Source organism: Drosophila grimshawi, unplaced genomic scaffold (assembly GCF_018153295.1).
Source record: "Drosophila grimshawi isolate 15287-2541.00 unplaced genomic scaffold, ASM1815329v1 contig_1006, whole genome shotgun sequence".
Classification (NCBI taxonomy): Eukaryota; Metazoa; Arthropoda; class Insecta; order Diptera; family Drosophilidae; genus Drosophila; species Drosophila grimshawi.
The window spans coordinates 1531618-1544029 of NW_025062489.1; the positions used below are offsets into that span (position 1 = coordinate 1531618).

General features: G+C 40.3%; 2 protein-coding genes and 1 long non-coding RNA gene across 4 annotated transcripts; 1 reads left to right on the plus strand and 2 right to left on the minus strand.

Annotated features, from left to right (window-relative positions):
- Positions 1-350: 350 nt before the first annotated feature.
- LOC6565414 (xenotropic and polytropic retrovirus receptor 1) lies at positions 351-10261 on the minus strand. 2 transcript variants are annotated; one of them, XM_032738486.2, is made up of 7 exons: positions 10207-10261; positions 4306-4500; positions 3411-3809; positions 1904-2879; positions 1615-1784; positions 1426-1559; positions 351-1328 (listed from the first exon to the last, which is right to left on the minus strand). In XM_032738486.2, exons 2-7 carry the CDS (start codon positions 4372-4374, stop codon positions 1046-1048), a joined length of 2031 nt encoding a protein of 676 aa, XP_032594377.1. In that variant the 5' UTR covers positions 4375-4500; positions 10207-10261; the 3' UTR covers positions 351-1045. The 2 variants fall into 2 exon arrangements, with proteins under 2 accessions (XP_032594377.1, XP_001991022.1); XM_001990986.2 differs by lacking the exon at positions 10207-10261 and adding an exon at positions 6560-6795.
- On the plus strand, positions 7210-9580 carry LOC6565100 (transcriptional adapter 3). The gene has a single exon (XM_001990987.2). The coding sequence runs from the start codon at positions 7338-7340 to the stop codon at positions 9156-9158; it is 1821 nt and encodes a 606-aa protein (XP_001991023.1). The 5' UTR covers positions 7210-7337; the 3' UTR covers positions 9159-9580.
- A 923-nt stretch (positions 10262-11184) lies between the features above and the next one.
- Positions 11185-12367, minus strand: LOC116805593. The gene is made up of 3 exons (XR_004365271.1): positions 12285-12367; positions 11402-11521; positions 11185-11343 (listed from the first exon to the last, which is right to left on the minus strand). It is a non-coding gene; the product is annotated as an uncharacterized LOC116805593 (long non-coding RNA).
- Positions 12368-12412: the final 45 nt, after the last annotated feature.

The following is a 12412-nucleotide window of genomic DNA, read 5'->3' on the forward strand; positions in this document are numbered from 1 at the left end:
AGTATATATGTGTGCATTTATTTTGTAGCTCACGAAGCACGTCTGTGTGCAATTTACAAATGTTCTAAGTTCAGTTCAGATCAATATAGTTAAGTAAGGTAAGGCATGTATGTACAACATTTAAATATTTTACGAATTCGTTACAAAAACACAATAAACGGCAAAAGGCAAAAATATATTACAAAATGTTTGATTTTTAAATTACGAAAAGAGCGTTTACTTCAATTTTATACTTGGTACTTAACGTTAAACGTCTGAAGTCTGATTTTAAATGTAATATAAAAAAATATATATATATATATTTATATATATATATATACATATATATTATATATTAACAGCATGTTCTCCAAGCGAGCTTTACGAACTTATAGCGAAATCGGGCTTGGACACATGCTGGCATAAAGAAACATAAAGCACAACTCTACAAACTACTAAGTACAGTTAGTTGCAAACACAAATTGATGCTAGGACAACAAATAATTGTCTAAAGCTTAATTAAGGTTTTGTTTTTCATCATTTTTGTTTTGTTTTGTATGCGCATATATATATATATTTATAAAGGAATGTGTTCTTGCTATAGGTTCAGTGCCAATGTTTCGATTGTGTTTAAGGTTTATTTTTTTTTTGTTAGTTTTTGTCTCGATTTTCTAAATAATACTGCCCCCCTCAATGGGATTGATGGGAATTTGTAAATTAGATATGTTTTGGGTTCGATTTGTGTTCGCTTTAAGGTTAATTGGTTACAAGGTAATTTTGCTAGATGCGTTAATGGAATGCTAATTTAGTATTTAGCAGAACTTAAAATCTAATTATTGCTGTGTTCTGTGGGACATAAACGTTTAAGACTTTAAGTACTTAAGTGACTAATTGTAAACATTAATTAAAAAAAATCAAGAATAATTATTATAATGATGCCACACAAAAAAAAACAAAAGAAAAAGTTCATTAGGAAGCTCGTAAGGCGTGAGGAATGAGGGGAAGTTGGCCACAAGAGGGTAGCGGTTGGTGTGGGGGGTGGGGATGGGGGAGGGGGTGCCTTGTATTATAGCTTTTTGCTATTCCCATCAATATCAATGCTGAGATCCTGCATCGAGCCGCGTGGATGCAATAGGCTACGCTTCTCCGGATCCTTGACCTTCTTTGGCTTGGGTCGGTTAGTTTTCGTATAGCGATTGATCACCCCGTCCGTCTCATCCATCATGCGTAGGATAAGCGTCTGATCGGACGAGTCCAGCGGTGCTATTGAGATATCTCGCACGGCACGGAATTTACCGCAATTATTCAGATGCTCGTTCTCCAAGCGAAAGAAGTTCCAAACGAAGCGTCTGCCAATTGTAAATAAATATATGTATAATACAATATATATGTGTATAAATATATATATATATATATATATATATGTTGATGCTGGGTTTGCTTTACCGAAATACTTCCAGTATGCCGGTTATGGAGGTCATAATATCGCCGGTCACATATCGCATTTCAGTCAAATAGAACGACAGCGCCCAGATAAAACGCAGCGCCAGATCCTCCAATATGGCAAAGTAGTAAAAGCCCTGTGTAAATCAAAGGAGATGAGAAGATATCATGAAATAAGTGCTTCTTATATACCGTTGATGAGTAGACCACTTCCTCTCGCAGAAACGTATTTTCGCCCGCATTCTTGTCGAAGAGGCCCCAATCCATTTTGATGTCCCAGGTGTACGAATAGCAGGAGGAGACTATTGAGGAGACGATCCACAGCCAGGTGTACGGATTATCAAAGGTGCTCGTATAGTTGGCTGAAATGAAATAGAAAGAGATAGCAGGGAAAAAATGTGTGTGTGAGAAAGAGAGATATATATAACTCTGCGATGTTTGTGAAATTGCAGTGATTTCGTAGCTCAAAATTAATACTTACGACTGTTGAAGCTCTTGAGTGTGGCAAAGATGACAACCATAAAGGTGGTGGAGTATTTGCCGGCATTGACCAGATGTGGAAAGGCCTCACGCGTGTCACGATATCGCCGTAGACATTGGGCAAAGCGAAACCAGGCGGGCAGGCAATTAACAATGGGTCGCACTATGAAATCCTTTTCCATACAGATGGACGCATCCACAGCCTGTGACCAGTTGCCATTCGTAAAGTAGAAGCAGACGAGATACTCAAAGTCCAGTATGGCGGTGGCCAGCGAATTCAGTTGATCGCCCAACCAGAAATCGGCGAAGCCCACGTGAAAGAACGGCGCCGCCAAACAGCGTCCAGTAATGCGCAACAGCCAGAACCGTGCATCGTGATGCAGCACATGAAATGGATTGACCAGGAACAGCACCATGATTAGAGTCAGCGTTAGCGGATTTATGAAGGCCGGTATGCTTAAGCTGGCGCTGAATAGAAAGCTCAGCATGCTCAGCGTCCAGACGACACCGAAAATGGCTGCTAGTTCCATGAGATGTTGCTCGGACAGGTGATTGCGGGGATCCAGCTCAAAGATGAGCACATGATTAACGCCGGACGAACGCCAGCCGTAGATGTTGACGCCAATCAGAAAGATGAACTCGATGAGCAGCAGCGGTCCGCGATACAGACGAAACGTGACCTTCAGATTTTCGCCGGTTATGTCGTGGAAAATGGCCGACAACACAACAACAATGCCCAGTACAATGAAGCTGCCGGAAAAGAGACCCACTTTGAACGTTGTCCACGGACTCTGTTGCTCGCCCAGCGGCGGCACACGTAATCGCTTCATTGCACGCTGCCGATCACCACCCTCCAGTTCCCCCGTGACCGTTGTCTCCGTCTCATTGATAATGTTGTCAATGTCCTTGTTGATGAAGAAATGCGAAGCCTCCACATACTCCTGACGCCACTTGGCGCCGGTGTCGACGCGCAGCAGCTGCAATCACAAGCCACAAAATGATTTATAAGCAATCAAATGTAATTGAAGTAATTGAATTTAAATGTGTGTATAAATAACAAATAAATATTTTTTTATCCATCTAATTGATAATTAGACAAAAATATATTATTGTTAAGTATTGATAATAGTAAATCAAACAATTTATCTTAATTGCAAGTTGCCTTTCGTAATTACAAACTTCTTGAATTATTTTAATTACTCAAATTAATAATTGATTACGAATGCAATTTTAACGAAATGAACTAAATTTATGTATGTACAAACAACAAAAAATATATAACTATTTAAATAACTAATTAATGATTACAGTTAAGTATACTATTATTGATTATTGATAATAAATCAAATAATTGAATTTAAGGTAATAATAACGCAACGTAACAATAATTGCAAACAATAATTAAATTATGTACATCACAATTTTTGATGAATTATTTCAATTACTCAATTTCAAATCGTGAATCACAAAATTAAACAAAATTACATCTATGCATTTCTTACGCTCACCTTGTCATGCTTTTTAAGTATTTTGCGAAAGCCCGTATGATTCAGATTCTGATAGTTCTGCAACAGTATCAGACTCAAATAGAACTCACTGAATGCCAATTTGAGTTCGCGTGCCTTGCGATCGGGCAACGCTGCATGCCGCTTCTGTCCCTTGGACTTTTTGGCTGTACGTTCAGACTCCTCAATGCTTGACTTTAGTTCCGCATTCAACGTGGCAAATTTGCGTGTGGCCTCCGCCAACTTTTCCGAATAGAATGTGTTGATCTTTTTCAGCTCCTTGTCGCAGTAGTGAAAGAAGTTCTCATCGAAATTGGCAAAGTGACGCTTAAGCACCTCATCCTCTACGCTGTCCACGCTGGGCGCTTCCTCCACCGCCAAATATAGCATGGCCTTCATTTCCTGCATCCAAAAACGGAATAATTAGTTATATACATCAATTGATGAATGCTGATGATTTAAACACACTGCACCCGAAACTAAACCGAAGTGTCTCAACCAGAAATCGACAGTTATTTATACTAAATATGTATTATGTGCATATATAGTATCTATAGACGATGTCACCCGATGCTCAAGCCGGATTTGCAAAGTAATCTCTCATCCACATTGTATAATTGTATAACGAGAAAAATATAAATAGATATATATATATCCAGGCGTGCATCAATTTACAATTTTTACAACGAACTTTTGGATGCTCCAAAAAAGGATCAAGTTTTTCCTTTTGAAAAGGAAGCTTTTTATTTATAAAAATAAATATCAAATTTTTATTAAGTTTTGAAAGTAAGGGCTGTCTTCTTCTTTTTAGTTTTCTGCAAATACTTGGTACATAATCTGCTTTGGATTTATATATGTGGGTGTTAGATATATATGGTGTGTGTGTGACAAGTCTCACCTCATAGTTGATGTACTGTTTGCGCCACTCGGGCGTTATGTGCGCCGACAGATGCTCGGCGAACTTCATGACGATGTTATTGTGGTTGTTGCAATTGTTGTGTCTGTGGCTGTTGCTGTTGCAGTTGCTGTAGTTGTTGTTATCGCTATCGCTGTCGTGTCCCTGGCTTGGTTCTTAACCAAATTTAAGCGAACACTGCAAGCAAAAAAAATTAAAAAAAACAATACTCAATACCAAAAATAAACTTAAATGAGCTGCTTATATTAATATTTCACGCACGACTGATGCTGCTAATTTTGCCAAACCAGCCGACATGCAAAATCAATGCACATTCAGCAACTGTAAACTGCAAAAAGGTTGCTGGAGTGTGTGATACGGAGGAGAGGGGCTTAGGTTGGGGTGATGGGCAATATCTAATCAGTTAAACAGCTACAAAAATATGAGTTTTATAAAAATGTTGTCAGAAAACAGTTGACAGCTGATTCTGAGTATTTACCACCAACTACATACGTGATAAGGCCAAAGACAGTTATTTTTATTACTATTTTTAATTAAACTGCCACTGCCACCATGATGAATATTCAATTGATCGTCTTCAATCTTAGATTCGCATTTGGAACATAATTTTTGTGTGTAAAATATATAAAAAAAAAAAAACTATATAAATATTCTATCGCAAATCTGGCATATGTCTGCAAGGGTATTCCAACTTTGGCATACCAAAAACGTAAGTCACCTTTCATTTATTTGTGCTTTATTTACTTATTTATATTTTTTGGGTGGCTCTCTCGCTTGTTTATTTTCATTAGCGTAAGCCGCTTAATACGCTAAGCAAATTGGAAATTTTTGTATTTTTTTTTTGTCACTGCGTTGTGTACACAAAGACGCTCACATTTTTATCAATTAATTGAGCAAATATTTGCCAAAACACGTCAACAACTGCAATCAGAACTATGACAATAAGGCAAACAGGCACTAAGCCAAGCTGTGGGTCTGGGTCTGGGTCTCCGACTTGGCCAACTTTCGTAGGACAAAATTCATTGACTAAGACAACGACACACACACACACACACACACATACACATACAGAGAGCGCAGGTGTTAATTGATAGTGTGGTATTACGTCAATTGCGTGCATTCATTCATTCAATTAACGTCAACATTTACTTCCAAATATAGACACTTCAGTCTGGCCAACCTGATGGATTGAGCCATTCAACTCATATCGCACATCCATAATTGATGGTCTCTTTGCATACCCTGCAAGACTTATCAAATGTGCCTGTATAGGGTAGACCAGGCAGCATGAGAGATTTGTGACATATTTGTGCACATACATACATATATATTTATATTATATCGGGCCTGTCTGTCTAGAACTGGACACTTCGCATTCGATATGGGTTTGAATTCTTTTCGATAAATAAAATCGATAATCCCGCGAAGTTGAAAAGAGTTAGCTATATTTAAAAGTGCGTTCAGCAGTAGGAAGAATAAAGCAGCATACATATCGACATGGGTAATGCAATAAACAGGGTAATTTCAAGTTGAGCACTCGAGAGAACAGCAGTTTGACAAATTGTCTATGCCTCTTAAAACAAAATCAGAATTGTGTTAAACACTTGTTGACTTTGCTTAACTTATCGCTCAGCTCTTTGGTTTTCTCTACAGTGATTTCTCTGCTGGCTGATAAGGCAGCAGCAGCCGCAGCAGCAGCAGAAGCAGAACCAGAAGCAGCAGCAGTTAAGCATTTATGAGAAATACCAATACCAATACGAACACACACACACACACAGCCAGTCACAAACACATACAAATAAAAGTGCAAATATTTGATCAATAAAGTTGTCAAGCTGAAAGAAGCGCAAAGCGCACCTCGAGACTGAGTCAGAGCTCAAATTATGATGAAATGAAAGCAGCGGGCAGCGGGCAGTGTGTAGCAAGCATCGAGCAGCGCTGCATCTGAATGTCTTCTCAATGCTGATAACTGTGCAGCTGCTGCGCCCGCTGCTGCGCCCGCTGCTGCTTCTACTGTTGTTGTTCTTGTTGTTGTTGATGCTGTACAGCTTTTCAATCAAATGCGTTTGTACCATAATTAATTATTAATTGAAGACATCACGAGATTAAGTTGAACTGCGTTGCTTTTGAATTACATAAAATTGCATTACACATATATTTCAACTTCTATATAAATATATATATATATATATAGATGCAGACCCCGCCACCCCTCGATTCTTTTCTGTTGACATACAAACGATGGCTGCTGCTGCTGCATGCAGCGATGCTCCTGTGTATTATTATTATATTTGTTGCTATATTGTGTGTTGATTTCTGTAGTTATTGCAGTGGTTTGATGGGGTATGCACAAGTTGCGTGAGTTGAGGTCGGCATTTAGGCCAAGACCTAATCATTACTAATTGATAACATCAACTACGGTATGTTAAGTACACTTTATCACAGAATTGCGCGCACGGAACAACAAAGAGCAAGACGCGAACGAAACAATAAACCAGGGCTACGACGCCTCCACGAACGCTTATCGTCGGGGGCAGTGTTGGCTAATGGGCGACTCTAACTGCTGCTCATCTATCGATATTTAATTATTTCATAGCTTTAACTTGTTGCAAAATATGAATTTATTGATTTAAGAATGAATGAATAAATGAGTTGTCTAAATTTTGAACTAACAAATATTTGTAGAATGTTGTAATTATCTAAGGCAAAGGCCATGGCAGCAAGTCAAATTTATAGGATCGCTAGGTACAGCTTGTAATCGTATGCATATAAAGCAAATTCATTTCAAATTTATTTGCATAAGGTCGATCTATTGTGAATGGCGACTCACTTGCATACCGATAATTCGTGCACGCAATCGCAACTATCGATTGCGTCGATGCTTTTCAGTTCTTGGTCTCACAGCCGACGCTCATCCGCAATTTGCTCTCCGAAATTTTGACGCGACGCGAATTAATTGCAACGAATTTTACAAACGAAACGCACATGAAACTGCGCAGTTTCTGTTGCTGAAAATGAGTACAAACCTAAAGAATCTAAAAATGGGCCACTTTGCCAGTGGTGGCGGTAGCGGCGGCGGCTTTGGCATATCAGCTGGCAAATTGATTGCGCCCCATCACAACACGAACGGCTGCATGGGCGGCAATGCCGGCGGCAGTGGCAGTGGAGGAGGTGCCTCCACAACAAATGCTGCTACTACCAGTACCAGCAGCAGCAGCAACAACGCGAGCAGCAGCGCCAGTGGCAGCGGCAACAAATCGGCATCATCCCATGGGTCAACGGATGCGACGGAAGTGTTCGCAATGCCCAGCGGCACAGTTATACCGATAATACGAAGCCGAGATGTGCCTAAGCAGCTGCCGACGCTGGCTGCTGCACTGCAGCGTGGGGCGGACGAGCATTTGGCTGCGGAGGACTTGGATGCCGTGCAGTTGGAACTGGAACTGATGCTCTCGAATGTGGCGCTGCGTGCTCGTGTCTTGAAATCCGAATATGATAGTTTGGACAAGGATGAGAAGCGTCAAGATCGCCGCAAATTGGACCGGGTGCCGCCTGGCTCACCGCCAACGAACGGCCTGCTCAACGGCCTACTCGGCATCAACAATGCTGCGGGCAGCAGCAGCGGCGCAGGTGGTGGCGGAGGTGGTGTCGGCAGTCCGGCAACAGCTGCCAAGCGAAAAATGCGAGAGGAGCCGACAGGCGTTCGCAAGAAACACTCCTCAATGACGATACTCAAGCAACAACAGCAGCAGGGGGGAGGGGGCAGCCTGGCCAAGCAGCTGGCCAAGAACAGTCCGCTCGCCGTGCACACCGATGACAGCAGCATGGACTACGTGTCGCTGCCCAATAGTAACTCACAGCAGCAACAGCAGCTGCCACAGCAGCAACATCAGTTGCCACAGCAGCAGCAGCAACAACAGTTGCCAAAGCTAGCGCTGCCCAAGAACGATATGCCCAATAAATTTTGGCTGTCGGTCGAGCCGTACTGTATGCCATTGACGAACGAGGATCTGCGACTGATCGACGATCTGCTGGAACAATATCGGGGACCACTGGTGCCGCCGGTGCCCAGTTTGGGGCCGCACTACTCGACGGTGTGGGCGCAGGAGGATATGAAGGCGCTGCAGCCGGGAGGAGCGCGCCAGAAGTCACAAAATGTGAGCGCGATGTTGAAGAAGGCCGACAGCATGCTGGAGGAGAGCATAACGGGACCGTTGACACAGCGCCTGGTCTCCGCCCTGATGGACGAATCGCTGCCCAGCGAGGCGGCCGCCGTTGGCGAGCACAGCAGCAACAGCAGCAGCAACAACGAGAATACCCATTCCCAATCACAATCCTCGTCGACGCAGAGCAATGGTGTGGGATCGAAGGCAACTGTTGCTGCTGCTGCTGCCGCATCGGGTAACTTTCGTTCGCTGTCGATGCTGAAGCACGGCGTTGGCATTGAGCAACGCCTGCGGAAGGAGCTGATCGAGAGCGGACTGATCGAGGCCAATGAGCTGGCCAAGCACGAGGATGTTGACGAGGTGCTGCTGGAAATCAAACGGGTCACCGCCGAAATTAGCGCTGTGGCCCAATTTAATAGCGATGAACTGAAGCGTCTGCGCTCGGCGGCCAGCGACGAGATCAAACGCATCGAACTGAAACGCAAACTGGACACCATCGACCAGGAGATACTTGAGTGCTACAAGCGGATGCTGCAGTATCGGGCCAAGCGCAAGGGGCACACGGCCGAGGAGCGGCAGGAGATCATGCGGCTGACCAGCGAGCAGCGTGCTCTCGCCGAGCAACTGGAACGCATGCAGCTGATGGGCGCCGGCAATTGCAAGTTGTAGGACAGGAGCCTGGCCTGGAGCTGGAGCCAATTAATGGCCCTGCATCGGGCGACTCTGCTACTGCAGCAGTGGCAGCGTCACAGCGTTTGGAACGACATCAGTTCCCAACTTCAATGTGTATAAAGATGACAGATGATGACAGGCGACGATGGCGTCGGTGGAAACGGGTCAAAAATCAAATCGAACGTTAACAGAATTCACTGCTTAAACTAGCTTAAACTTTTCTAATAATAGAGCTGAGCGCGTCTCACTTTTCTCTTATTATGTTTTATTTGTTGCACGAGACACAAATTTATTTTTAATAATTACATGCCTTATTTTTATTACTTTTATGTTTGTATAAAGATTAGAAGATTACATTAATTGGCAGATAACAGAATACTGATAAGAAATGTAAAAATTGAAAACGTTATTTTAAATTACTTTTTGGTTTTTACTTTTACCTTTATTACATAAACATTTATTTTTTATCTCATTTTTATTTTTATTTGGCACATAACAGAATACTGTTAATAAATTTCAAAATTGAAAGCGTTATTTGAAATTGCTTCTTTTTTTTTTTTAATATATATACAAATATTTTGTTATTTTTCTCATTTTTATTTTAAATTGGCAGGAAATTGTTATTTGAAACTTCTTTTTGATTTTTTTATCTTTTAAATTTTTATATATTTTTTTATTTGTGTCATTTATCCTTTTAACTACCAGGAAAACGAATATTGATAATAAATTTCAAATTATAAGTCGTTATTCGGAACTACTTATTTTATTTAGTTTTTTAATTTAAAACAGACACTGCTAATGAATCTCAAAATATAATTCAATATTTGAAATTAACTCATTGCTGTTTTTATATATTTGGTTTATATATTTTAATTTCTATGCATATGACACGCGCCCAACTCAAGTTTGTATATTAGCATAACATTAACTAAGTAGACACCAACACAGACACTCACGCACACACACAACACCTTTGACTACATGTATACTCCATATAAACACACACACATATACACATATATATATATATAGAATACATACATACACTTTTTATGTAGCTTAAGTTATTGTGCCAGGTGGGCAATAAAGCTGTCGCTGTCACAAAAAAAAAAAAGTTGCAAAAAAATTTAGCAATTGTTTATTATTGCAATTGTTAAAGGAGCAGACACCAACCGAGCACCACAAGCGTCCAGTGCGCTTTGAAAGTTAACCCAGCGGCTGCAGCTCATTCCAGGCACACAGCGGAAGCGGCAAGCTTTATATTTACCCTTCGATAAGGTTTAGAGGCCAGCGAATCCGGCGCCTCTGCTTTTTGTTTTCTATCGCCTAATTAAAATTAAACAACTCAACTCCATAAATTTAACATCCACACACGCACACACTCAGACACACACACACACACACCGACTTTTAAATACGCTGTATCTGTGTGTGAGTTGCAATTTTGAGAAATTGCTTAGACAACTGATAGCTGATGTGTCAGCTTCGTCAACAGATAGCAAATTAAGTTGCAGCAGCTGCAGCGTAGTAAATGTATCTACTATTCGACAGCGAGACGGCCGCAGCTGTTACAAGCATCGCATCTTATCATCTTATCGCATCGCCGTGTGTCATCTTTTTCTCTCTATCCGGAAAGCGACAAGCAAAGCAAACAAGTCTTGCAAGGAAATTAAATCCCAGTCAATATCCAAATTGAAATGCCCCCCAATTGAAATACCCACTAAGACTTTGCCTTATCAAATTGCAAATAAAACGCGTTTGCTTTCTGATTAAAAACTATCTTCATTGTTTACATATTTCCATGATGTATTATGTACAATATATGCGTTTGGCAATGGTATATATATATATATATATATATATATATATACATATATGTATATATATATCTATATATATGCATATCTTATGGACAGACTATATCCATCCACACGATTGACAAATGCCTATCACTATCTTCATTGTTTACATATTTCCATGATGTATGATGTACAATTTATATACATACATATATATCTATTTTTGTTTTTATATATATATTTATACCTTATTGAGACTCTATATACATACACCTCATTCACAAATGCTGGGAACAATGGCTATTAGGGGCAAAGGGAAAAGCGATAATCCTTGCGATAATCCACAGTAATCAAATGATCCGCATCGTCCAGCGCGGATTGAGCTACAAAATCAAAACTGTCGTTTAGTTATGAATATTATATATGTAAGGATTTATGTACACCCTGCATTTTCAGGCTGCTGTTTTAAATTGTCATTGTTGTTGCGTCTATTCGCGAGTTTATCCAGTTCCGTGCCATATGGCAGACGTCCTCCACAAGGCCCAGATTATCATTAGAAGCCTAGATTATAAAGACAGGAAATGAGAAGTAATACGGGCAATTCATTTTACCGGTTAACAGCTCTTCTTTTTCTTTTTTTTTTCTCGAGTGGTAACAACGTAAGGGCGAGCTCGTTGTTGGGGGTGGGTTTGGGTGGGTTTTGTGGGTGTTGAGTGCTCGAAGAGAATCAGAACAAGAGAGAGAGAGAGAGAGAGAAAAGACAAAAACAGAGAAAGATATAGTTTTGCCAGTTTCTGTTGAACAAATTGATCAGCGCAAAGCATGGACAGAAAACATAACAGTTATTTTCGTTACGAAATGTAATGCATAAATGACACATAAATATGTATCCACAAACATACACATGTAAGTGTGTAGCACAGTTGTGTTGTTAGATGAAAATATCATAATTTTTCCAATCGATTCCTGTGGGCAGTTGTCCTTTCTTTTGTTGTTGTTGTCCTTGCTGCTGCTTCTTCTTCTTTCTATTTATCTACCTATCTTCTTTCTATTTATTTATTCATTCAACGACGCTGATTGACAACGGTAAACACTAATTAATTAATAGGGTCATCCACACAGACCGCCATCTAGCGCTGTTTGAATTATGGAAAATGCATTTGAGATGCATTTGGCCATCTCTCAATTCAAATAAAAAATAGTAAATACTATTTGAAGCACTCATAGGTTGTATTTAAGATTGGCATTAAGTATATAAACACGATATTGGAGAATATATCTTGTATATACATATGTATATACAATGAGAAAAAAATGTACTTACATTCTTGATTTCGGTCATTTTTAAATTGTAATTCGAATGGCGGGCATCGCAGTGAATGTCAAATATTTCCAGTGCTTGAAAATGTCGTAAAAATAAATGAACTATGAACTTTCTCTGGTGATTGAAAA